The sequence below is a fragment of the Cololabis saira genome, chromosome 17, assembly GCF_033807715.1.
Source record: "Cololabis saira isolate AMF1-May2022 chromosome 17, fColSai1.1, whole genome shotgun sequence".
NCBI lineage: Eukaryota > Metazoa > Chordata > Actinopteri > Beloniformes > Belonidae > Cololabis > Cololabis saira.
In genome coordinates, this window is record NC_084603.1 from 7,674,034 (window position 1) to 7,700,349 (window position 26,316).

General features: G+C 40.4%; 1 protein-coding gene across 5 annotated transcripts in view; it reads left to right on the plus strand.

The window, feature by feature from the left end:
* Positions 1–299: 299 nt before the first annotated feature.
* pde10a (phosphodiesterase 10A) overlaps positions 300–26,316 on the plus strand; it is a 77,069-nt gene continuing 51,052 nt past the window's right edge. For 2 of the 5 annotated variants that reach the window (XM_061746005.1, XM_061746006.1), the window contains exon 1: positions 24,689–25,096. In XM_061746005.1, coding sequence (XP_061601989.1) covers positions 25,033–25,096 — 64 coding nt within the window. In that variant the 5' untranslated portion in view covers positions 24,689–25,032. Of the gene's footprint in view, positions 1,042–24,688; positions 25,097–26,316 lie in introns of those variants that run through there. The other 3 variants (XR_009784404.1, XM_061746003.1, XM_061746004.1) reach the window with 3 other exon arrangements.

A 26,316-nucleotide genomic window follows, 5' to 3' on the forward strand; every position in this document is an offset into this window, starting at 1 on the left:
GAGTTGCCTTCTCGCACATTCGTGTGAAAGCAACACTGGTCCTCATAAACAATGTGTATTTGCCCTGTTTATGACCCCCTGACAGTTGGATTAGGATGGTTTTGTGCAGGATGTGTTTTTTTCATCTCATCGTTGGACTGATGTTGCTGTAAAAGAGAAGTGCTGCGCACACGCTCTTTACTATTTCGTTATAATATCCCAATTTCCCTCAAGGGAACAAGCTTCCCACTCTTAACAAATGCTGCCGAGGACTGTTTTGTACCCGCAAACTCAGAGTGGGTTTGAAATGCTGCCAAATGGAGCCATGGTTTGGGTTAACATGGACTACATCCTGAGGATCTACGTCTACTCTCTCGAAGATACCCAAGAGTTCCCGTCGTGTCGACCGTGCGTCATCCATTCCTGATTAGGCTTGAAATGCTGACGTCGCCGAGCACCACTCAAGCAGAACACCTGACAGAATTATGACAATCTAAAATGATTTTTTCCCCCCTACTTCAAACAACCGGAGTGACGGAAATCACATTTTTGTGTGGATCAACAAGTTGCCTCCAGTGCGTAATTTCCATCCGAGAGGAGTTCGAGCGTAATCCGCGCCACACGTGACCGACAAATCACTTCAGCTGCAAATATTTCTCATTTGTCAAGAATTAAGTCCCGGAGCATCGTGGAGACTCCTGTTGTCGGACTGCGGATCCAGAGCTGCTCGGCTCCATGCGTCGCTGCGCCTCCACATGCTCGCTTGGCCGCCACATGGTAACTTTGCGCACGCAGAACCCTGGAAAAGGCACGCAGTAGAGAGACGGGATCTGAATGAGTTGGGCTGACATTCACTCGCATTTCTCTCTTCGCCTCCCCCAGACTGTTGAATGTGTTTTATATCCCGCCGGTTGACGGTGTCTCGCGTTATCAGCAGATATCGATTGAGCGGTGGATAGATCAATCGCCCAAATAGGGAGCAGCAAATGTCGAAGAAACGGAAAACTCCTCACGACCGGGACTTAGAAGACTCTCCGCCTGCTGCACGAAGCTGTGAACCAGGTAGGAGTTGGCCCAGAAACGCTACCAGAGGGCATATATGTCAGTCAGGGTCTGATACATGTGTCCAGGTGTTTCTGGGGTATTTCTGCGTAGTTTCACTGCAAAGTCATAGACTTGCTCATACAGTACTCTCAGCTGCTGCAGCATTGTTACAAGCAAAAACGTAATAACTGCCAATAATGTAATAATTTTGGCCATTTCAAATGTAATAAAGCCAATAGTGTAATAATGTGCCAATAATGTAATAAAACTTTTGAGCCAATAACGTAATAACCTTTTGCCGATGATGTAATAAGGCATTACATTATTGGCTGGTTATTACGTTATTGGCCTGGTATTAAAAAAAAACCTTTCATAATGTAATGCCTTATTACATTATCGGCAAAAGGTTATTACGTTATTGACTCAAAAGTTTTATTACATTATTGGCACATTATTACACTATTGGCTTTATTACATTTGAAATGGCCAAAATTATTACATTATTGGCAGTTATTACGTTATTGGCCGTTATTACATTTTTGGTTGTAACAAGCATTAACTCCACAAATACAGTACAAATGCGTACAGTAGCATGGCCCTATTATACCAGTCTTTTCCAGCATGGCAAGTATTTTGGTGAAATTTAAATGTTGACATTTTACTTATTTAATAACTCCCAATCTGAATCTGCATTGTAAATAATGGTTATGAGTTACAGCAGGCTTGCTGGTGCTCCACTAGTTAATGATAGGTCCAACCTTGTGTAAATGTCTCATACACTCATATCCTTAACTGGAATGAACCTGAGAGTAAATATGTAAGTGTGATTTGAAAGAAAAATACAACTTAAAATAGTGAATGTTTTGTCAGTGTAGTGGTGATGATGAAATCATGAATTAATGATTTATTAATGTATTAGTAGGATTTGGAGTCATTACTGAAGCCCTTGTGAAGCAACATCATATTATTAATCACGGGTTTGGGGTAGCTGTACAAATATGTCATTTACTATAAAGTATTATCGGGTTTTAATTCTTAGAAAACAATTTGCGTAGCAGAGGATTACATTTTTTAATCTCCCTTTATTCCCCCAGTGGAGTCACATATGCGAGAAAGTAGCAGTAGTGGCAGGATGGACTTATATTTCCAGCAACGGGATGAATCATAAATCCAAAGTGTGTCATCAGAGTCAAAGCGGCCGGATGAACCGGACCTGTGACCACAGTTGTCATCGTTGGCACAGAAGCACCTGTCGATTCAGAAACTGGGCTACACGCATAAATGTGGTCCCTTGGATTGAATATTTCCCCTCAGTTATACTCAGTTTAACTCACTGAATTAAAATTATATGCAAGAAGATCTTTATTTGTACGAAGTGGCTTAGAGTTCAGCTCCAATATTCAGTGGAAGAGTGTGCCAAAGGTTATTTCTCAACAAAAAGCAACACGACATACCTGAATACAACTCCTTGCTTTTCACATAGATGCTTAAACATAGAAATGAGAGATGATGTAGGTGTGGCGGCTCCACAGACAACTGAGGTTGCATGAACGTCTATACGATTTTATTTGCACCTGCTATTGATATGTCTTCCCCACCGTACCTGAATATCAGCTTACATTGCACTCACTTTATTCTTTACTAGTATAAAGTTAAAGCTCAGAACCAGGCCATCTTCATTCACTGTGTGGTAGATGTGAAGCAGGAAAAAGATTACTGCCATTTGGTTTATATACAAGCTAATGGACGTTAAAATTAGAGCTAGCCAGTTAGGTTAAGTTACAAGGTTGGTAAACGTTGGCTGCGTTGTTTCTTACATTGCTCTACGCTGACTTTATTAATTCCAGCTTCACCGTCACCCCCTTTTTTAAATATTTGTGTAGAGAATCTATGAGGCCTCTATTTTCTTCTTCTCTTCTTCTCTTTTCTCTTCTTTTCTGAGCACCGGACTTGTGCTGATCAGACATTTTGACCATTCTAATGGTTGAATTAAATGATAACATCAAATTTTGATCAGCGGCCAAACCATTTTGTTGTTTTGTTGGGGGTGGGGGGGGTTCTTGACCACTATTTCAAGGACAATTAGGAAGAAAACAAATAAGCTTTTATGTAACTCAAATACTACATATTTTTTCCACAAATAGGCATATTTTGAAACATTTTGAAAAATGATTGCAGAATTTAATGGGAATAAAAAAATAAAAAAAAATGAATGAGGGCCCAGTTCTGGGCCCCCCCCTACCTTGGGCCCGGAACAACAGACCCGTTTGTCCCCCCCTATCGGCGGGCGTGGGTGTACACTCTCCATCATCCATGTCGTCGGAATTTCAAACTCTCAAAGGCTTGAATCAAGGCAACTTGGCTTCTTGTCTAGGGCCCCCAAAAGGCTAGAAATGGTCCTGCATGTCAGAACCAGAGATGATCCAAACATGATCCACATGAAAAGTAAGGAAAAACAATTGAAAGGCCTGTTGCTTTTACTGTGGACTCATTCGCAATCGAGAACACTTTTTCTCCAAATGACTCACATTTTTCCATATTAAGATAGCTCCTTGTGTCCATATTCCTTTTCTGACTTGCCATCTCCACAGACACAGACACAACTGAGCAGTGCACTTCCCTTCGGCAGCCAGTAGTTAATCGATGGTCTTCTGTGTTCATTTACAACCAGAGTCAGTCTGACAGCAGGCAAAGATAGAGCCATTAGGGTTATCTGTTTTGGAGGTGGGACTCAAGTAAACCTAATATCAATCCCTTGAGTGCCTCAACATTGACATATAATGTCTGACAGAGGATTTATTATTCCCTGACCAAAATTATTGGCATGAACAATTAAGTAGTTGCTAGATATTTGTTAGGGACGTGTCCCTAGTATCCCGTCCCACTTCTATGACCCTGGGCAGAGGAGACTAAACTCAAGAAAGTAATGACGGAGGAAAAAATGTGCATAGCTGATTAAGAGACAAGAGTAAATCTCGACAGTGTCAGAACTTCACCTCCACACCCAAAGGGTGAAGTTTAGCAGTCTTTCTGACTTGCTTACACTGAACTGCTGTTTCCGTTACTTTTGGTCAAAGACCTTTGGTCAAAGACTGGAAAAGTGCAAGCTGTCAGACAATCGCAGGATTACCTGACACGCTAAACTCATGCAAAGTCCTCAAGGGTCATATCATTGTAACAGACAAACCCAACAACACACTCAAAGCAAGCCCGCTGTAAAAACACGTGGCAGCGAACGTGGCTGTTGCAGGTGAGGTCTCTGAGATCAATCACCATGTAGCATGTGAAAGTCTTTATCCAGACATGTGGATGATGACGGAGACGTAGCATGAGAATAGGAATCCGTTGCATGATCATAAAAGCCAGTCTTAATATCCTGTGTTGAGAAATACTGTAGTTTATTTTGCTGAAATTGCCTTTGATCCCATTTCACTTGTCTCACACCACTTGCACTGATGTACAGCCAAGGCTTGCTTCTGAACCATTTACATGGCCAGAGTATTACTTGGATATGCTTTCCCTGGTTTGTGTAGCTGCAAATATTGTTTCTTCTCATCCCCTTGTTCAAAGTTTAAGGATTCCTCCTTTTCAAGTGGAAGCTTTTGAGTTATCTCCATCTGCAGCGTGGCTGCTATTAAGCTGGCATAAGCGTAGCATGAGTTGTACGTTCAAGGCCAAGAACAGCATCACCTTCAAGCCGAGAGTTGAGCCTGCTGGCAGGAATAGTGCAGTGGAAATAACTTTGTGAGGAAAAGACTTATTATTTTATCTGATATTGTTTAGTTTTAAAATTTCTCATCATTCATTGATTAATTTTCTATACCCCCTCCGTTTTGTTCAGGGTCAGAAGAAGGTGGTTTGTGGCTCTTCCAATTTTCCCAGGGCAAGAAGCGCCTAACAGCCTGCACACATCACTTCCTATTAATATTTCACATCATGCTTTGATGTGGAAAACGGATATCTGTAGTTATTCATTATCATATAATTCAATCAATGTTTTTATTTGTTAAAAGTCTATCCGTCTATCAGCTTCCACTTATCCAAATTTGGGTCTCGTGGCAGCAGCTTGAGCAGAGAGGCCCGGATGTCCTTCTGCCCGGACACCTCCTCTAGCTCGGGAGGCATTCCCGACAAAGCCCAGAAAATGTAGTTTCACCAGCAGGTCCTGGATCCTACCAGGGGCCTCCGCACAGTTGGACATGCCTTAAACACCTTCATAAAGACACGTCCAGGGTGACCCCTCTTCACGTGGAGAAGCAACCAGCTTTACTCCAAGTAGAGAATGGCAGAACTTTTTTTTTTTTAATGGTTCTGTCTTTCTGTCACTCCAAACAGTTTATGACCATGAACTAGAGGACAGATTTGTTGGTATCCTTCCATTAAAGAAATCTAAAAAGAAAAAGAACACAATGGTCACTGAAGTAACTTGAAATTGAAAAACAAAATAGATAACAATTTCCTGAACATTAACCAATAGAAACTTGCTTTTGAATTGTGGTTTGACAGAATCATTAAAAAATAATCAAGCTAATTAAAATAGCCTGGACAAATTAGTTTGTACCCTTGGAAGTCCCTGAAAAGAATTTGACCATAGTCAAATGTCAAATGTGGGTAGGTTTCTTCAATCCTGCAGTCAGTCATTTCTGAAAGGGTGAAAGGTCGTACCTGCTGTTCGGTATCACGGTGCTCACCACACTGATCACGGAGAAAGAAAAAGAGAAAGCTGTCTGAGGAGATCAGAAACAAAATGTAAAAAGGCTATACGACCATCTCCAATCGACTTTCCGTGACAACAGTTGCAAATTTTCCTTCGAAATTTGTCCACGGGACTATAGCTAACCTCCCTGGATGTGGCTGCAAGAGAAAAGTTAATGACAATCTGAAGCGAAGGATAATACAAATGGTAACTAAAGAGATTCAAGGTGAACTCCAAGGTCAAGGTACAGCAGTGTCAGATCAAACCATCTGTCCCTGTTTTAGCCAAAGTGGACTTAATGGAAGACGACAAGAATTTGTCAAAAACAGCACCTGAGAATTACCTTTAGGAAGATGAAACAAAACTGGAGCCTTTTGGCAAGTCACAGTGACTCTATGTTTAAATGCAAAGATTCATTATTTAAAAAAAAACACTAGAGAGAACACTAGTCGCGTTTCCAGTAGACTTTTCTGCAAAAGAAAATCGAATCTCGGAAAGTTCGGTAAAGATGGCGCTGCAGGGGGTCGGTGTTTCCATTGAACAGGGCTTTTGGAATAAGTCGTAACTCTCCGTATCTCATCCTGCGAGACTTCTCTGCAAAACAACGAAAAAAAACCTCAACGGTAAAGAAAATAGACAAAAATGTCTTTAGTCTTTGACAAATTATTGCGATTGCCGCTACCGCTGTTAAGAAAATAGTCAGATAATGAAGGCAGCGGATGATCATTCAATCGTTTATTCCGAGGCAAAGCCCTTATGTGATGATTAAACAGTATTATAGCATAACTACATCATATTAATGAGGCCAAAACAGCTGGAAACTAAATTTTAATTACTTTAGTGTCACATCCAGCGCTGCCAGATCGTGGAAATTACACTCTTGTAAATAAGCGGATTATCGAATTGTAACATAAAACAGCCTCTGGAAGGGGAAAAAGGTTTATTTTCGATATTTGGGAGTTTTTTCGAATTACTGTAGTGCTGTTTCCATTATATAATTTCTCAATATTTGGTTTTGGGCAAATCTAGGGGTATTGGTCTACTGCAGCTACTGTGAAACATGGAGGAGGCTCGGTTATGTTCTGGAGCTGCTATGATGTGTTTGGAACCGGCTGTGTTGAATATCTGCAGGGGACACGGAAATGGAAATATCATCAAGACATTCTGGAGCTAAATATGGTGCCCATTGTGAAAAAGGTTGGTCTCAGGTCATGTGTCGTTAAAGACCTAAAAAGCTAAAAAACCAAGAATACTGTAGCTAAGAAGAAAAATTATTACTTTATTATTACTATTACTATTACTAAATTATTACTATTCTGAAGTGTCCTTATGAGCGCTGAATCCTGTTGAACATGTGGGGAAAGAGCTGAAACCCTTCAAACCTGAGACAGCTGGAACAGTTTGCTTGTGAAGACTGGGCCAAAATAACTGTCTACAGGTGCAGAAGTCGGAGTTACATTTATCACTTGATTGCAGTTATTGCCTCTAAGGGTTTTGGACCAATATTTAGTTGAGTGCCACATCTTTTTTCTCCAAGCCAGTTTCAATAGTTAATTTTTTTTCAAATTATGCAGCCAAACATGGTTAAACTTCATGCAACGTTGGCAGCGCCCCCTGGAAAACTTTGTGCCTCAAGCCCCACAATACGGTTTGACGTACATGCACGAAAATCGGTACACACCTGTATCATGTCGCAACTTAAAGAAAAGTCTCTTGGCTCCATGGCCGAAACCGAACAGGAAGTCGGCCATTTTGAATTAATCGAGTAATTTTGGTGCAATTTATGCTATTTCTTCGGCCGTTTCTTCGCCCGAACCGCAACGTGCATCCAGGTGTGTTATACATCAAAATGTGCGTCTCCATCCTGCGACGATGAGCAATACTTTTCTCAGTCAAAAGCGTTACCGTGGCGATGATAGACGCCAAAAAGCCCCCCCCCCCCCCCCCCCCCCCCTCCCCCTTCATCTGATTGGTCGATATTTGATAGTCCCTATTCTCTGCCATAACTTTTGAACGGGTTGTGATAAAGAGATGTGGGTGGTGTCATCGGACTCGTTATTGAGTACTTGACCTTCATTGGACTGAATTAGCCCCGCCTCTTCATCTGATTGGTCAAAATTTCATAGTCCCTATTGTCTGCTATAACTTTTGAATGGTTTGACATAGAGAGTTGTAGGTGGTGTCAGCTGACTCGGTTTTGACTCCTTCACCTTAATCGGTGCAAATTAGCCCCGCCCCTTCTTCTGATTGGTCGATATGTGATAGTTCGGAATTTCTGCGATAACTTTTGAATGGTTTGACAGAAAGACTCGTGGGTGGTGTCATCGGACTCAGTTTTGAGTCCTTGAACATAATTGTTGCAAATTAGCCCCACCTCTTCATCTGATTGGTCGATATCTGATAGTTCCTACTTTCTTTCTAGAGAGTCGTGGCTGGTGTCATCCGCTAAATGTCCAGGCCTGAAGAATCTACATGCAAGTCATACAAGCGCTTCCACTGCAGCCTGAACGTGCAAAAGGGTGCGAGGGCCCGTTCATCGCTGCTTGCAGCTTTAATTATTATTACCTTTGTCAGATTAGTTAGTTCAGTGACCATTATCAGTTTTTCTTTCTTTAAAGGAATTGCTAAACCTGCATTTGGCTCAATTTTTGTTATAGTTCTTGGTACTACACATGCCACACGATCCACCTGTTGACCTCCTTCACTAATGAATAAGCTCCCGAGATACTTAAACTTCTCTACATAAGGCAGTACCTCACTTCGGACATGAAGAGGGCATTGCAACCTTTTCTGACTGAGAACCATCGTCTCGTCGTGACTCAACCTGTGTACAGTGCAGACGTTTGGCTCTGTATCTTATTGGGGCCGTGCCCAAATGAGAGTTTCCCCTGACTAACACGGAAGAGAGCCGGGAGCTTCCTTGTCCAACTGTGCCGGGCATCTGTGACTACTTAGGGGGTACACACCCACTAAACCCCTCCCACTCAATATTTTACCATCCTGAATGCTTTCATGTGGGCTCGGTACGCTGTGGTACACTGATACAAGCACACTGTTAAAGCAATTTGGGAATTTAAGCTGAATGCAAATGTCAGGGTTTTTTGTTTTTGTAAATGCTGGGTTGCAACCAGAGAATGCAGTGCCACAAATTAGATCTGGCTTTTAACTGTATCCCGTCTCCTAAATCCCTAGATAAACCCTGGCTAAAATAATTTGGAATTTTGGTCACACTAAATAAAAACATGAGACAATAATTGATATTCTGTATCTGTGCATATAGAACAGAACCTGAACATGATGGTGTTCCTACTGCTACATTCACTTAAAAAAAACAACTTTTTTTATGAGCTCTTGGGCTTGCATTTTATTATGGAGATTATTTTTGTTTATTTAGAAATCTACGGGGAGTCCAGGAGAGGATGTGAAGAGTCCAGACCCTTGAATTACAAGCCCACTACTGGGTGCCCACCCCGGCCCCCCCAAACAACTACCATCACCACGACACGGTTAACAGCCCTCAGCTGTGCAAATGACCTGCTCCTTCATTTACACTTTGATACCAGTACCTAGCTCTGATGAGTGCATTCATTGCTTCTTTCATTTGCTTCTTTCCCCCTAAAAAAGAAATCAGCATGAATTAATATGAGGAATTTAAAAAGTACCTTCATTTATAACTTTATATGTTGGTTTGTTATTTAATGACTTGGATGGGATACATCATACCAGAATTAGCTGCCAGTTAACTTTCAGCTGCAGTAAGATGACAGGATGGCGTCATAGTAAATATGAAACACAAATTCGTATCCAAGCTTCCAAAAACATATGTGATCAAGCACACATGCAGAGGCTTACCCTTTCAAAACCTAAACTCACATTAACAACATTTAGAAAACAGGGTGATAGAAATTACAGCGTCAATATTATTCTTGATTTACTAATAAAGATTAGTGTAAATAATTCAAAATATCAAATAAATGAAAATATGTTGGAGAAATAAAAATATGTCGTCCTAGAAATAAAAAGAAATGTTGGAGATAACAATACAACATTCCTGGGCTCAGCAAAGCAGCGTGCAACCTAACACAGGATGTTTGTAACAAAAAACCAGACTGTGACGTGTTTCACAGAAAAAGTCTGGAAAAGGAAAATAATTAGAACTTGACTGGATTAATCATCTATGTGTCATCTCACCAAGCAAATGTCTGCTTCAACAAATTTTGAGACGAGGTGAGCAAAGACGTTGGCATTATATTTACAAGAGTTATTTTACAAAATAGCCTCTGCCCACAGGAGGAAAAAGGTGTTGTTAGGCAGGGACAGACACGGCCGAGCAGTGTCACGGATTCACGCTGCTGGGATGACGTTGACCAGTTTGTCCTCGTGGATTCAGCGAGAGGCTGATCATCAGCGTCATACACTGCCTGCTTTGCTACTGGTGCGGGGAAGTGGATCACAGCAGTGACGCCAAAGAGCATTTAGTGGAGAGACTGTGTTTGACGTCACCCGCTTTCACACACATGCACACATTTAATGCTTCTCCCATCAGAGAGAAAGGCAGCCCGCAGCTTCTGTTTTACAGGGATGAGTCTGCAGACGGTTTGGAGCGAGCTCAACTTGTACAATCACACCACGTAGTGGTCTAGATGCGTATCGCAGGTCACCCTCACGCGGAGCGGATGATTTACTCATGAAAAGAAACCAATAGGCTACTTATTCATCTAATAATATTTGCATTGTTCCAGGTAATGGAAAATGAATTATGATTTTGCTGTGCTGACCTTTGACCTTTCTTTTATTTGTTAACAGTCTGCAAACATTTTCGTCCTTGTTGAATTGTAGGCAGACATTAGGTGGGGCTAAAGTATAAAGATCAACTGCAGACAGCAGCGCCAGATGAGTCCAACACGCTGCAGACACTCAGCAACTTGGGAATACTGAAGTTCTTTTGTCATTTTTAGTATTTACAGACTCGGTAATCACTGCTGTAAAATGATTATTTTAATGATCTTCAAAGGAGATTTTAGTGTAGCTGAACACAGAAGAAAACAACAACCTTGTTGCCACATAATACATAATGAGTCTTGAGGTTTTTTGAGTTTTTTTGTATGCAGTGGTAAACAAACTTAAAACTATTACACATTTTGAATTAACTGTGAATTAAAATAAATAGTTTTAGATGGAAGGAAGGGTAAAAGTGTGATTGTGCATGTGTGTGCCTGCATGTGAGGACGTTACGTCCAGTGAAAGAGTCAGACCTGACATCCGGCTGCTCGGCCCCCTTGCCCCGTCTGCCGTGCAGAGGCATTGGTGGTCCTGCACGTCAGCACAAATATTTCTCATCTGTGATTAATTCTGACTTTGTTTGGTTTCTGACGAGAGCTGCAGGCAGCCAGTTACAGCTCGCTCCTACAGCCAATACCCTATTTTTCTCTTTAAAAAAAAAGTCATTTCTAGCTTCCGCAGTAGAAACGGACTGATAATGACTCAGACAGAACACGTGTTTTTTAAGGGACTATTTTGTGTATTTTATTAACCATCTAAATGTATAAACACTGAACGGAACTGAACAAAATGACAGCTAAAAATACCTAAAATGATTTTATTAAAAATGTTTAGTTTTCAAATGAGTAAACAAGGTTTTATTTTTTTTATTATAGTGAAACCTATTGTTGAAACTAATTATTCGTTTTTTTTTCAATTTTTTAATTTATTTTCATGAACATCAAAAGAAGGGGCAGAACAACTCCTCTGTCTTTAAAGGATTTAAAAGTCATGGTTGAGCAGCATGGAAAAATAAGACGTAAATTACAATATAAATACAATTTTTGGGAGCAACGCAAACAGCATTATTTAATTTAAAATCATGCTTACACATGGAGTAAAGTCAAACTGTCATATATATGTGGCTCACTGTACACACACACACACACACACACACACACACACACACACACACACACACACACACACACACACACACACACACTCACACTCATTTTACATTTTCACAAGAGTACACACTATCAGTCTGTGTATACGTAACAATCCAACTGTGTGTTTGTTTAAAGGTCTCCTCTTGGCCAGGACAATTCTAACAGATCAGTGTGTATATATGTGTGTGTTAGTGTGTGTGTGTGTGTGTGTGTGTGTGTGTGTGTGTGTGTGTGTGTGTGTGTGTGTGTGTGTGTGTGTGTGTGTGTGTGTGTGTGTGTGTGTGTGTGTGTGTGTGAATGTAGGTGTGTGTGTGAACTGAATTGCACTAAAGGGTGGTTGCCTCTTTTAAAGCCAGCTGTAAGTCATGTGTGTGTGTGTGTGTGTGTGTGTGTGTGTGTGTGTGTGTGTGTGTGTGAATGTAGGTGTGTGTGTGAACTGAATTGCACTAAAGGGTGGTTGCCCCTTTTAAAGCCAGCTGTAAGTCATGTGTGTGTGTGTGTGTGTGTGTGTGTGTGTGTGTGTGTGTGTGTGTGTGTGTGTGTGTGTGTGTGTGTGTGTGTGTGTGTGTGTGTGTGTGTGTGTGTGTGTGTGTGTGTGTGTGTGTGTGTGTGTGTGTGTGTGTGTGTGAGAGAGAGAAGGAGAGCAGAATGATAGTTTGATGGGGAGCCGATGAGGTCATGGATCATGTCTCCTCCTGGCGACGTCACCTATACTATAGGATGTGACTCCAGCCAGCAGAAGTGCAGCTGCTACTGTGGCTGTTGTTTCAGTGCAAAAAAAAAAAAAAAAAACCGAAGCCAAAGTCAAAAGCATGTTCCAGCTCACATATTGATGAAAATCATCAGCAGACCTCTGGTGGAAATCATTCTCACCAATCTGTGAGTCCTGACCACATCTGAAGGGGTTCATTTGACCTCCTGCTTTGCCTGCAGTTTTACAAGATTGCACAGTGAAGCATTTTACACGGCTGCATGACGTCAGCAAAGCCAACGAGGCACCATTTGTTTTGTTTGTTTTTTTTCCCCTTCCCCTCCCCCACAGCGGTCTGACCACATGCTCATCATCATAGTCATCCTCTAGAATTACAGACGTGATAATCTGGGTCAGAAGTGATGCCAGCAGAAACAATAACTGCTAATCTAAACAAGTGGGATTTACGTGTGTGAGAGGTGTGTTTGGGTGCATGTGTTGGTGTAAGTGTGTATGCATGCATATATTTCAGTATAGGGTTTTTATACACACTGCTGTCTTCTTTTTTTTAGATTTTAGCACATGTACATTTTTAAACAGGCTAATACGAACACTTAAAGTTAAAGATAGTCTTCAGAAAGGCTAGGCAATGCTATGGTAATAAAGCATGAATACACTATAAGGTCCCTTTCTGCATTAACATCATTTAAAACAGACACAAGACAGCCAGCTTGTATAAACTGTAAAGAACAATGTAGGGAAAACATCTGGTTTCTAAGAAAAAATGTAAAAAATTGATATTTTTGTGAGTATATTTTATTCATAAAGGAAAATTCAAATTAAATTAGTCTTTTTCTATAAATGTTTTATTTTGAAGGCCATGAAATACAGCTGCTGGTGAGCTGGTTTCAGTTGTTTGTAAAAGGTGCAGGATGTGTGTGTAATGGACATAAATTACATTTTACTGTGTATGCGAGTGTGACAGACGTTCACGGAGGCATAATTTGCGCCGGCTCTGTGATGTGGAGGACATGAGGCCCGAGCGGGTGCTGTGAATGGCAGTTGCAGCATCTCTGCTCGAGCCTGCCCCATCTCTGACTTCATTGGCTCCGGCTCTGACGCAAATAACCCCCCCCAACACACACACACCCTCCGTCTCCACTGCAACCACCCCTGCACACTTCTTTCATCACGTTTTTTTTTCACCCATTTAATTTTTTTTTTTTTTTATTCATGTGCCTTCTGCGGTTCTCTCCACTGCAGCGCTCCACACAGCTCCACATCACATATCTGCACCACCTGTCTCTTGTTACCATGCACTTTCTCTTTTGCATTGATAGAGCCTGATTAACATTTCTTTTGTTTATTTCTCACTATATACTCACCCTCTTTGCCTTTGGATGAAGTGGTGCAGCGTGAGGTGTGCGTCACTTCCAGCGACTGAGATGTTTTACGGTCAGATTAAATTTGTCAGCATGTGGCCCACTGAGGATTTTTTCCCCCTGTTTTAAGCAACGATGTTTGCACTGCTGGTTTGTGCTATTACATTTTCTTTAAAAACTGCACAGTGCGACCATGTTGTGAACAAGCTTTAAACAGACCAAACATTGGAAAAAAACTGACACATATTTTTCCACATTTAGCTAAAAACTACATAAATAAATTAAGATGCATAAAGAAATACATACAAATTATGCTACAGGTTGACTATATATAAATAAATATAAAATAAAAATAGAAATACTCGTGAACTCATGGCTCAGATGATTAAGTTATAAAAAACAGCAACAGAAACGTAAAGAAGTGGCAGATTATTTGCTCTGGATGCTCCGGAGTAAAGGCTGCTTTGCTCAGCAGAGTCCACTCTGGAGAGCTGCCTTAAAACCGATATCTAACGTGTTGTTTTTCTCTCTCTTTGGTCTGTACATTATCCTGCCTTCAGATTATAGTGATGCACAGCAACACCCATCGGTTTCCATGGATGCTGACTTCTGATCGCCACATACATGGTTAGGGTGGGGTGTGACTTCTTTCCTGCAAGATATACTGGAAGTAATAATATGTTTAAAACAAACTGGCACCAAGTTAAACATTTATTTTGCCTAGAAATACAGTTCTTCTGATTCTGAACAATTCAGCTAGTTTATAATAATAATAATAATAATAATAATAATAATAATAATAATAATAATAATAACAGTTTCCTTTTTTAATTAAAAATCAATTGTTTGGTTATTAGAAGTATAATCTAATGATGATTAAGTCATTTCTTGTATGTTGAAACTTCCTATAACCAGTACTCGAGTTGAGGGGTGATGGCATCCCCCCTGAAATAAAAACGGTCAAAATCATCCGCCTTGTAAAACTACCATCCCCCCTTTCCATCCCTTATGTCATTTCATCAATGAATGTGGTTTTACTGCTATTTCAACATTTAGAGTCATCACCAGAAAAATAATACCAGAAAAATAACTTATTTGACAATTTTCACCTGTTTTAAAGTAAATTTTCGCTTGAAATAAGTAGAAAAATCTGCCAGTGGGAAAAGATTTATCTTCTCATTACAAGCAAAAAAATATTGTTCCACTGGCAGATTTTTGTACTTATTTTAAGTGAAAATCTACTTGAAACAGGTGAAAATTGTTGTTTTTTCCAGTGATGAGTCTTGTTTTAAGTGTAATGAGATTTTCTTTACTAAAACGAGACATTTTAACTAGAAATAAGACAAATATTCTTGTTAAGATGTTTGATGTATTTGATGTAAGCCCAGTGGATATTTAAAGCTTACAGAAGGCTGCATTTAACTGCTGCTATGTCATTCCTGCAGTATTTCTGCAGGTGTTTTGGTCACTGCTATTATTTGTAATATATTATATTATTTGTAATCAGCACAAATTATCTGTCCCCATATGATAAAATCCACCATCCTCCCTGATTATTTTTTATAACTCGAGTACTGCCTATAACGCTCTGGTTCAATGGTAAAATATAAATGAAAATCACTTCAGGTTTTCTGGCATAAATTGTTCCTTCTTTTAACTTGAGAAGCAGCTTTCAGACTAATATTTCACCATTTGACATTCTTGTGTGACTGCACCACGTTTCTGTTGCATAAGGGGAAGACGTCTGTTGATACTGGTAAACAATGTTGTTGTGACAGTTTGTGACAGTTTCAGGAAATGTTGACCGACTCTCAGGGGCCTGTCATAACTTAAGTCAATGAGTGTGTGAGACTCCTGTTGGGTGCTCGCGACGTCACGATGTCACAGCATGCACAGCATGCAGTGTACTCGTCCGTTTTGACCGGGACGTGTCTGACTGTTATTAATTGTTGTGTGCATGCAGTATTTAGCTCATTTTGTAGACACCAGCCAACTGGAACGTGGTCCTCCATTTGTAACTATAGTAGTTAACGCGTACGTTTCTGTGGCTAACGAACTTTCTCCGCGTGTGCATCTGTAATAGAGGATAATCCGCCTGTGAGGCTGCAGATAAAAGACAGATGAAGCTGCTGTGAAATCACTGATTAATTCATGGACTGTTGTTTTTGAGGCTTCAAGTTCAGTGGTTACCTCCTTGGGTTTTTGGACAAACAAGTGCAGGCACTTGGGACTTGAGGTGGAAAGTGGCAGAAACATTTCTGGAAGCTTTCCAGCTATGCTGGGGAATTTGGATATATTCCAGCTTGGAAACTTATAAAGATTCATGTGAAATTATATCCACTTCACAGCCTTCCCTTCTGCGTTGGCTGGCCCGAGGTCTGTCCGCACACCAGATGATGTACGTGCAGGATAAGACAGGAAAAAAGCGTCTAAAAAAACATGAATCCTGTGCACTTACCTATACAGTTAACCAAGCACTGTATGATTTTAAAATAAAACAGCAAAAGGCACAAGAAACAGACTGACAGAGTTAACCAGCACTATTGTTGAGCCAGTCTTATTAAAATGGTGATACGGCTGGCTTCGTTTTATTTACTGGCTTGCTAGCTACTGTATTTTCACAGTTTGTTGTGTGTAAACAGTGTAAAATAAAACTTTTTTCAAAAGTCCTGGTGTAGTCTTTAGATTTCAAGAAATAACCTTCACATATGATGGAGGAAAAAGAGGGTAGAGATCTAACTGATTATCCCATTATTCCCTTTGATAGGATCACCTGCAATTTTTTTTTAATTGAAAGTTCTTTCCCATTAGCTCCCAAATATTCCCATGAATTCCCTGCTCATATGTGGAGGTGTCTTTTGGCAGGACACTGGACCCACACTGCCTCCTAGTTCCTAGTGGCCCGAGGGCTCAGGGCATCTGGAGCAGCAGCCCTTTACACTTGCACAGTGAGTGACTACGTCTATCTTTTATTTGATAAAAGAAACAAGTGTGTAATATAAAATTACAAAAGGAGGAAGATAGGACTGCTCTTGTATTAATTTTATTTTACTAATACTCTAGATCCATCAGCTCAGCCAGAACTTCTGTGATGGTCACGATGACAAAAGCTGAGGACGACAAAAATGTTCAAGTCGTCTAAAAAGGAAGTGTGTTCGTGACGTGTCCAAATGTACGGTCCAAATGTACGGTCCAAGCACCAAACAGAGTACAAAAGAAAAGCCTCGCTTTCACAACACAAAACAGATGATGAGAGGGAGCAATAATGTGACAACAAAGCTGTTACTTGCAGAAATAAAACATTACTTTATGATCATCTCATGCTGGTGGCCTTCTCAAGTAAAAATAAAAACATCCACATCACAGCACAGGCGGGCTTTTGCCAGGGTTTCTTTGACTCCGACTAAGACACAAGTTTGACAGAACAGAGAGGACATTTACTTTCTTGTTGCCAAGGTCCCAAAAAAATTAGGGGGACTACTTAGTTTAATCTTTGTTGTAGCAGAAACAAACACTAAATTCGTTTGATTTTAGCTCCTTTAAAAATGAGTCTTGGAATAAAAGTATTAAGTATTTAGAAACGAAATGGCTGATGAGGTGTATAGAAAAAAAGGAGAGCAAGACTCTCAATGTTCTGTTTTATTCAGATTCTTTTAGACTCAGTTACAATCACTAGCATTGCCAAACATAATATAGACGTATTTTTCACTAACTCAGCAACAGTGTTTCTTTGCTGACAGCATTTAAACCTGTTAAACTATCTTAGAAAAACTGAGAGAAGGAGAATGGAAAAAAAAAACCCACAATAAGATTAATGGTCCTCATGTCCTGATAGAAAAAAAAAGTTTCATAACATTAAGCGATAAACAAAGTTGTCATCTTCCCTCGCGGGTCTGAGGATGTCTGGGGGGGAGACCAACCTTTTTCCTCTGGGTACGTCTAATATACTTAGCTCTGACAGCATTTATTCAGAATGGCAATGATTAAGACGACAGAGGGCAGGTAATGGCGTACTGTGATTTGTGATTTCCATTAACCTAAATTATGCAGCGATCTCACATTTGTCCTAATGGATCACAGTGCAGTGACGTCCATTGACGTCACGTTTCAAATGAGCCGCATTGCAGTCGCATGCAAATTTGTGCGTGGCAGGCTTTGTGTAAATGTGGACCTTTCTTTTTTTTGTTTTCTTTCTTAATTGTAGCATTTTCTAACATATAAGAGTAAACAGAGGCAGTTATATGCTCTTTGGTTGTTGAACTAGTTGCAAGGCAAGCTGTGAAGATGTGCATAGCTCCCTCAGCCCCCCAGGGACCCTGTATTTTCATGGGCCTGCCTCTGACGTCAATGCTCCGGCTGTCCTGTGGATTGTCAGAACAGACTATTCAGTGGGGGGAGGGGACTGGAAGTCTCTGTAGTGTGTGTCTGCTGCATGTGATGTTTGTGCATATGTGTGTGTTGGTGTGTCTGTGTGTGTGTATGTGTGTGCCTGTGTAGATGTAAGTATCCTCCCGCGTGTGTTTGTGTGTGCATGTTCATGTTTGCATGTGATCTGTAAATGTTTCACTTGCATCTGTGTATGCTTGTGGGCAGTGCGCAAAAGGCTCGTACAGTGCCATCTGAAATGTGCTTAAGTGGATGAGGTCTGTCATGTGGGGTGTAGACGGGGGGGTTTAGCCTGTGAGAGCATGCACACACATGTCTGAAGGTGTGCTCCTCTTATATTGGAAGATCGTAATTGTCAGAAGATGTTTTTCTGAAGCCGGCGGGAGAAGAGAGCAGTTAAGCTCGGCTGCGGACCTCTCACCCGTCAGCCAGCTGTTGATCTCCAGCAGACGATAGTAACGCAGCTCATCCCATCTTTTAAAGACAGATGAGATTGCAGATGATGTCATCATTACCTTTCCTGTAACACATTTGCCATCCATCTGCTGATGGATTTGGGCGTTAGTGACAGTTTTAGAAAACAGTGTCCAGTTTAGTTGTGGTGTTAATTTAATTCTTTCTAACTTAATAAACACGCTGTGAGACAAATTATGTTACAAAATCAAGCTTTTGGCTTTTCTGCGTAAAAGGTTATGTTCCTTTTTAGAAGTATTTTTCCATATTCAAATGCATTATAGAGAAAAATTTACTCAACTTTTGGGCCTTTTTACTCAGTGACAAGTTATTTGGGAAATAAAAAATTTCACACATAAAACGTGTGAATCTGCAACAGAAGGTGCACTTTAACTAATCAAATTCGATGGATTAATCAGATTTTCCTTTTCTAAAAGGAATACTTTTGGGATTGGACTAAACTACAATTGTATTTCCTAAACAAGAAAATCTAATTTAATTGCAGAATTTGTTGCTAATACAACGTGATATACAAAATTAGCATCTCAGAACAGCTGCATGACGCCAAATTTGTAATAATACTTTTGTTTAAGACCTGTAAAAGAATGTTTACATTGTGGTACATGGAAATAATGTTTGCAAATGTCCTAATGTAAGTAAATGAAATATACACCATAAGCAGCAGAGAGGCATCTCCCTGGCGACCAACACGATCCTGACACGAATGCAACCAGGGCCAAATGCGACACTTTTTTACATAGACCTTTACAGTTGTTATGAAGTAACATAACCATCTTTTGGAAAAATAATGATATATTTCTTCTTTGTGATAAAAGAAAAGAGTTTATTTTGATGCAACAGAGCAACGAAAAGGCAAAAGAAAAACACTACTTTGAAAAATACTTTTTTAGTTGAACATTTCCACGGTGGTGTAATGTTTACTGTGCATGTCCAGCGTGAGTATTTCCATTTTGCCTCTAATTGGGGGAACGGAGCGTTTTACTACTTCTACCCTTTTACAGTCGCCTCCAGTCTCCTGCAATAATACAGCAAACATCTGAAAAATCAAGATTAACCAGAATCCTTTTGTTAGTTGTTTTTATGTCTTTCTACACAAGTCAGTGTCGTATACGCATCAAAGCAAACCACATACAATTATTTCAAGCATGTGAAAGCGCAGCTTGCAACTCGCAACTGTTCCCATTTGGCTTTCTCCAATAAACTGTTTCTTTGAGTGGCTTCTTTCAGACGGTAGTTTCTGTATATTTTACACCATGTGGAGCTATCTAAATACAGCTGAGATATAAGTCTGCTCTGGCAGGTCAGCTTAGTCAGTTTCCTGTTATGCATTGATTCATCAAGCGTAGAAGAGGTTGCTCTGCCACTCTGGAGAGCTGCGGTGCAGAAGGGTTCACTGGAGGGTCATGCACACGGTTGTGGCATCCCTTGTGATCTGCTGCATTTACTACGTTATATGGCTATGTGACTACCTTTTTATCCATATTATTATTATTATTATTATTATTATTATTATTATTATTATTATTATTATTATTATTATTATAACTTGAGAACACAATCCACATTCAAATACTGAACCACTCTTAATCAAAACTCTACAGTCACACTGAGAAAGTTGTCATAGGTTCCTTCCTTCAGACACATTGCAGCCTCTGCAAATGTCGTCCTCTCTCGTCTCTTTCCTTAAACTCTTGCATTGTCACTTTCAACCTTGGACAGATGTAGACAACCCCATCCAAAACCCCCCAGACAAACGAGTATCGGATGTTTCTGCCTCCATGTGGGTGTGCTTATTTTACTTCAGAGCAGATGATTCACTGGGTTTGGCGGATCGTTCCCTTCATTGAGTTGAAGTTTATTTATATGGTGCCAATTCACAAAAAAATTATCTCAGGTTGCTTTGCAGAAAAAAAGATCAGTCCAAGTAGAATGAAGGAAGGCATAGTTGGATTCATTATGAATCAGCTGGATTCAAACTCATTCATTGTGCATTATTTGAAGAAAGTTTTTTAACATAGATTGTAGCACAAGAAATGAACCAAATATTAATACATATATTTTTTCATAGTCTTACAGGATGTGTTTAGATCCTCTTTGTATTCGTTGCTAAGCAAGAATAACCAACTGACACAGACTTAAACTGTGGATTCATTTCCAAATAGCACCACTGTGATGATCTATGACTTTACTGGTCCGGGTGAGCCGTATTACCACAGTAACGTCAGCTCCATTAGCCGGAGGAGGTTTGTCAGGGTTGTTTCACAGCAATCTGGGAGTGAAAAGCACCGCTAAGATGTCTGACTGTAAGGAGAAGGGCTTGAACAGGTGAGGATGTTTACACAAGAACCCGAGTATAGGAGAGCACAGGCACAGTTTTGAGGCGCAGTAGAGCGTACAGGCAGGAAGTTTTGAATGAACAACATCTGAGCGTAAAACAAGAAACGCCCTCTCAAATAGGATTGCGATAAGATAAGATAAGATAAGTCTTGTTGGCATATTGTTATTAGTAATAAATTGTTTTAACTGTCAAAATGTTTCTTTCAATAAAAATCACAATAAATTCTCTTTTCACATTGAGAAAATGTTTTAACAAATTAAATTGCCTTGACTGTCTAGTTTAATATAACATCACAATTATGTTCAAGTGTTCAAATTATGAATGAAAGAATGGTCTTCCTAACATTTAGCTTATTATTCTTTTTTACAAACCGAAGTTTCAAACCGGAGATATTAGATGTTTCTTCTCTCAACTTCATTCATTTGTTTCATTTTAGAACTGCAACAAAAAAAGTTGAACAGTGATGCTTTAACCATTTTGTCATTCCTTCTCACAACAGTTTAAAGGTATTTGACATTGAGGATACCAAGCTGTGAAGCATGTCGGGGGTGATTTTGGCCCGTTCTTCCTTTAAATAAGAGATGCATACGTATAGATCATCTTTTTAGTTTGTTAAAATAATTCAAAAGAATCCTCATCCTTCTTCCTCAGCTTTGTCGGTATAAGATGTGCAGATAGTGTACCATTGTCGAGTTAAGTGAAACCAAAGAAAGTCTGGTAATAATAATCATTTTAAAGGCAGCTTTTAAAATCTTGTTTTACTTTTCTTCCCAGAACTTTAAGAGATCTTCTGATATAAGTCTGGATGAGCCTTTTCATCTTCATCTGGACCACACAGCTCCCATTCTTGTTCTGAAAAAAAGAGCTGGAGTATTGATTTGTGTGGTCACAGTGGATGCCTCCATCCCAGCAGCCTCCGAGCCCAGAGATGTCAACGCTTCCACTAGACAAGGTTAACATAAGGCCTCTCTAATGGGCAGGAAAGTTTTAAGTGGCATGTGTGAATGTCACTATTCCAGTGCTCGACAAAGGTTTTCCAAAGTCATCCTTTGTTCATGTGCTTATCTCAGCTATTGATGAATGACAGGCCTTGATGCTGTGACGCCTGAGGGATTTACGATCACGGGTGTCAAGCTTAGGCTTGCGCTCCTGTCCTTCGCAGGTTGAAATCCCTCCAGGAATTCCTCAGATTCCTGGAATCATTTAATCACAATGTAGATACATATAATTCCCTTCCCATCTTTCATTGAGGAAGACTGTTAAAAAATAACAACTTTTTAATGATTCTTTTCAGAGATTCTCCATCCATCTCTGATCCTAAAAGGTTCTGCATTTTTGTTTGGCACATAATCCTCGTTACAATGACCCGTTCACACGATATGTGTGAAATGACATCAGCATCATGGTTGTTTGTTTCATTTACCTATTTATTAGCCCCAACTTTTGGGGGACTTTTCTTTGCAAGCCTGTAATACAGAAAAGTGTATTTCAACAAGTCATATCAAGTTAACGAGACAAAAGTTGAGCTGTAATTGGTTCATAGGGGAATTAAAAATGAATGAAAGATGAATTTATAGTGCACAATCTTTATTCGGATTTGGGATCAATACAATGTTATTGAGTATAATAAAATGATGCTGTTGCAATGTGGGGTTTTTTTTGCTTTATTTTAAGTAAAATGGCTGATAGTACTTAGTTCCCCTTTTACCACCAACTCCATTTGATTTCCTTTATTCCTAGCCGTTAGAAAATAACACTATATGAGCATTTTGTGTCAGCAGATACATGTTTCATTTCAGAAGCTATCAAGAGTCAGCACCAGAGACGACACTTTAAGCAATGTGTTGTTTCTACATTTAATAGATTTTCTAATGGGGCCGACATGAAAGTAAAAGCTGCTGCATGCATCAGAGAGAATCCATCATGTTGTTGGTGACCTGTGAATGGGCCAGCTGCTCACAAGTGTAGGCATGCCAGTAATTGATAGTCAGATACACTTGCTGACGTAGGCTGTCACCTCCCTCTGTCTCGATATGATCTGTATGTGATGGTGCAGCCCTGAGCGAGTCTGGCACACTTTATGCTGTATCATGTTGCAGAGTCAAAACCGTTCAGCTGCTCTGGGAGCTGATGGCACCAACACACATCTGCAAAGGTTGCAGAGATATGAAGCTCACTTCATTTGGGGGTCTGAAGTTGTTTCCCTGCTTCAACAATCAAAGGCAGATTACACTTGTGGCATTGATAGCTTTTTTTTGTTTGTTTAAGTGCCCCTTTTGTATTGATAGTAGAAATAGAGACAATGTGTTCCTTGTGCTAGCTTTTAAAATGAAAATAATTGCAAAGAAGTCAAAAAGATCCGGCATTGCACTGTGTCTTCAGGGGTTTCACACCTTAATTGTGCCATTTACTAATTTTAACATGGTACAGTAGAAGCTAAATGAGTGTGCTTTTTTTTTCATCCAGTCTTCTCCGGTAATTTCAGAATGCCAAATGTTCTTCTGGTTGACCTAAATTTGAACATAATTTGATTGTTTTATTACTGTCACAATGGTATTGGTCTATATCATCTGCACAGGATCTGCCCCAGGACTGTAGAGAGCATGTCTCAGTATTTCACTGCCAATGCAGACATAAAGTCTTTGCAGAGATTTGGAGAGTTTAGCCTTTGCATTACATTGATTTGTTTTATTTCAGTTTTATTTATATAGCGGCTGTTAAAATGCAAATTGTTTCTAAGCGCTTATCACTGACCCGAGCAAATTTTAAGAAACAATGGCAAATAAAAAATGACCCAATTACAGTCAGTATTTACAATTATAATGTTCAACTTCAGACAAAATAATATCAGAAAATCCCAAAATATATATTTTAATATCAGTTATTAGTATCAGAATATCTGTTCTTCTTTATCAACGTAATGACTTTGGGTCAAAGGCTTTCTGAATGCGCAGAAAGTTTCATTTTGCAAAGTAACTCAACAGATCGAACTTGGATTTTACTTCCCACTGCCCCTCGAGGCCAGAGGTCAGAGTCTGCATGACTTCAAGAGCAGAAATGAAAGAGATGCCCTGCACGAGAGCGAGTTTTCCAAACGCTGTGGCACCTTTTTTAGTCAGAAAACGCTCCCCTGTAAGAGCCACATGTGTGCGTCCTGGCATGCTGGAGTGTGGAGCCTGGCGCGTCTCCCTCTTCACCGCTGGACCAAGAAGGAGCGACGCGTGTTTGGAGAGCTGCGGGGATCTAAAAGCTGATTTATGGTTCTGCGTTACAGCAACGCAGAGCCTACGGCGTAGGGTACGCGGCGACGCGCATCGTACGCCGAAACCCTACGGCGATGGCGCTGCGTCGATTTAACGCAGACCATAAATCAGGCTTCACCAGCCACATTCAGGAACAGGAACGGCAAGAGCTCAGACGTCAAGAGCAGGCTGGAGCGTCAAATGCACAAAAATACGGGAAGTGAGGACAGTTTGTCTTTCAGACTATTGAATTATAAGGAAAAAAGTGGTTCTCAGAACGAATTGTAATTTTTACAATAAAAAATATTCAAATGATAAATGTGTTTTTGGCACGGTGGTGGCACGGAGTTGAGTTTCAACCCTTCACCTGAATGAATTTGGACGTGATCGTGCGCCATGCGGTGTTGGGGGCTTTTATTTTGAAAATAACAGCGGATCGCCGTGCGTGGATGTGCGTTGGCGCTCTGCCTCCCCTCCTCGTGTATGTGTGCGTGTGTTTACTCCCTTTTCTCCGTCTGTACGAGTCCGACGTCTGCGCTGCGCTCAGTCTGCTGCTGCACATCCACAGCGGAGCCAGGACGCCGAGGAGGCGGACGGATCATCCAGCCTCGGCAGCGGTGCAGGAGGACGGGGGGCGGCGGCACTCTGCTCTCCTGGGTGCCCTCCCCAAAACCTAAGGACACTATCACCCCCAGCACGTCTCGGAATAGTTTTTTTTCCCCTCTTTTGCCATATTTTTTCTATTTTTTTTTTCCTTTTTCTTTCCCTTTCTTTCCCCCCGCATCGCACCCAGACGCACCAAGTTGCAGCTGCAGAGAGCGCACTTTTCTCCGAGGCTCTTCTCTCCTCCTGCGCTCACAATCCGACATGGAAGATGGTCCGTCTTCAACAAGCTGTTTCAGAAGGTTAACGGACTGTTTCTTGGGCGCAAGTATGTATTTCTTGCAAGCACAAAAAAAAAAGAAAAACATAAATCATAGACGAATTTACCCCAAAAAGTATAGAGCGCAAAACGCGGGTTCAGCCGGGATGTTGCAAGCGCCGCTGCGTTATTTTCCCTCATTTGTCTATCCAACTTTATGAATGACAATTTGATGGAAGACGTGCATGGGTGGGGACTCCGTTGGAGGGTTAGGCAGGACTTAATTTCAGAAGATAACGGCCGCGTCTCCACGGGGGTTTTAAATAATTTACGGAACATGGTCAGGGATCCCATCTCGGATTGGAGCTGCTCTGTGTCACGGAGGGGACAGTCATGGCACAGAGCTGCACACGAGACCTGGGAGGAAACACACAGTGTAAAAGCGGCACTATTTAGGTTGCAGCAAAGAAAAAAAAAAAGAAAAAATATTCTTTAAGAAATGTGAGTTCAGGGACAATATTGATCAATTATCATCATCATACATCATACTGACATAATTCACTTCCCACCATCCCTCAAATTTGATTGATCATTTCTGTCTTAAAATTCATAAACGTTTCCACACCAGTTCTTGTGGTTAGTTTGTATATTTTTGAAACAATATGAGTTTAAGTATGTGTGTCAATAATTTAATTTACCGTCACAGCTGAAGAAGGAAATCACAAATTATAATTTGGTTGAATTCAGAAAAAAAATGAAAAAAACTTAATGAACACATTTATATGTTTTTTCCCCATGCTGTTCACCTTAGATTTGCATATTTGCCTGTGCATGCCAGTGAAATCTATCAGTGAAGATGCATGTTATGCTGGTAGCTGGGGAATAGGTGGAAAAGTGCAGCGCAGGAGTTATGTGATTTATTTTTTATTTATTGATCGTGATTGTAACTTGCAGTGTTTGTGTGGCACATGAATAATGTCAGTGGCTGCATCTGTTTTTGTGAGACTTCAAGTGACCTTTAGTGGCAGCCCTGTAATAACAAGTTAACAGTTTGGGCCCTGAGATACTGAATTATGCCGAAGTACACATATGGCAGTAAAAGTGCAGTCATGGAATGTGTTATTGAGGTACAGTATGTAGGTGTCCAGCCCTCATACTTACCATAAAAGGGCAGGAACATCAGATTTAACAAAGCTTACGTCCTGTTTTTTTTTCTTTTTTTCTTTTCATTTACTAAACAACAGTATATATGGGTGGCTGTGGCTCCTGGGAGTCATGTACCATGAAGT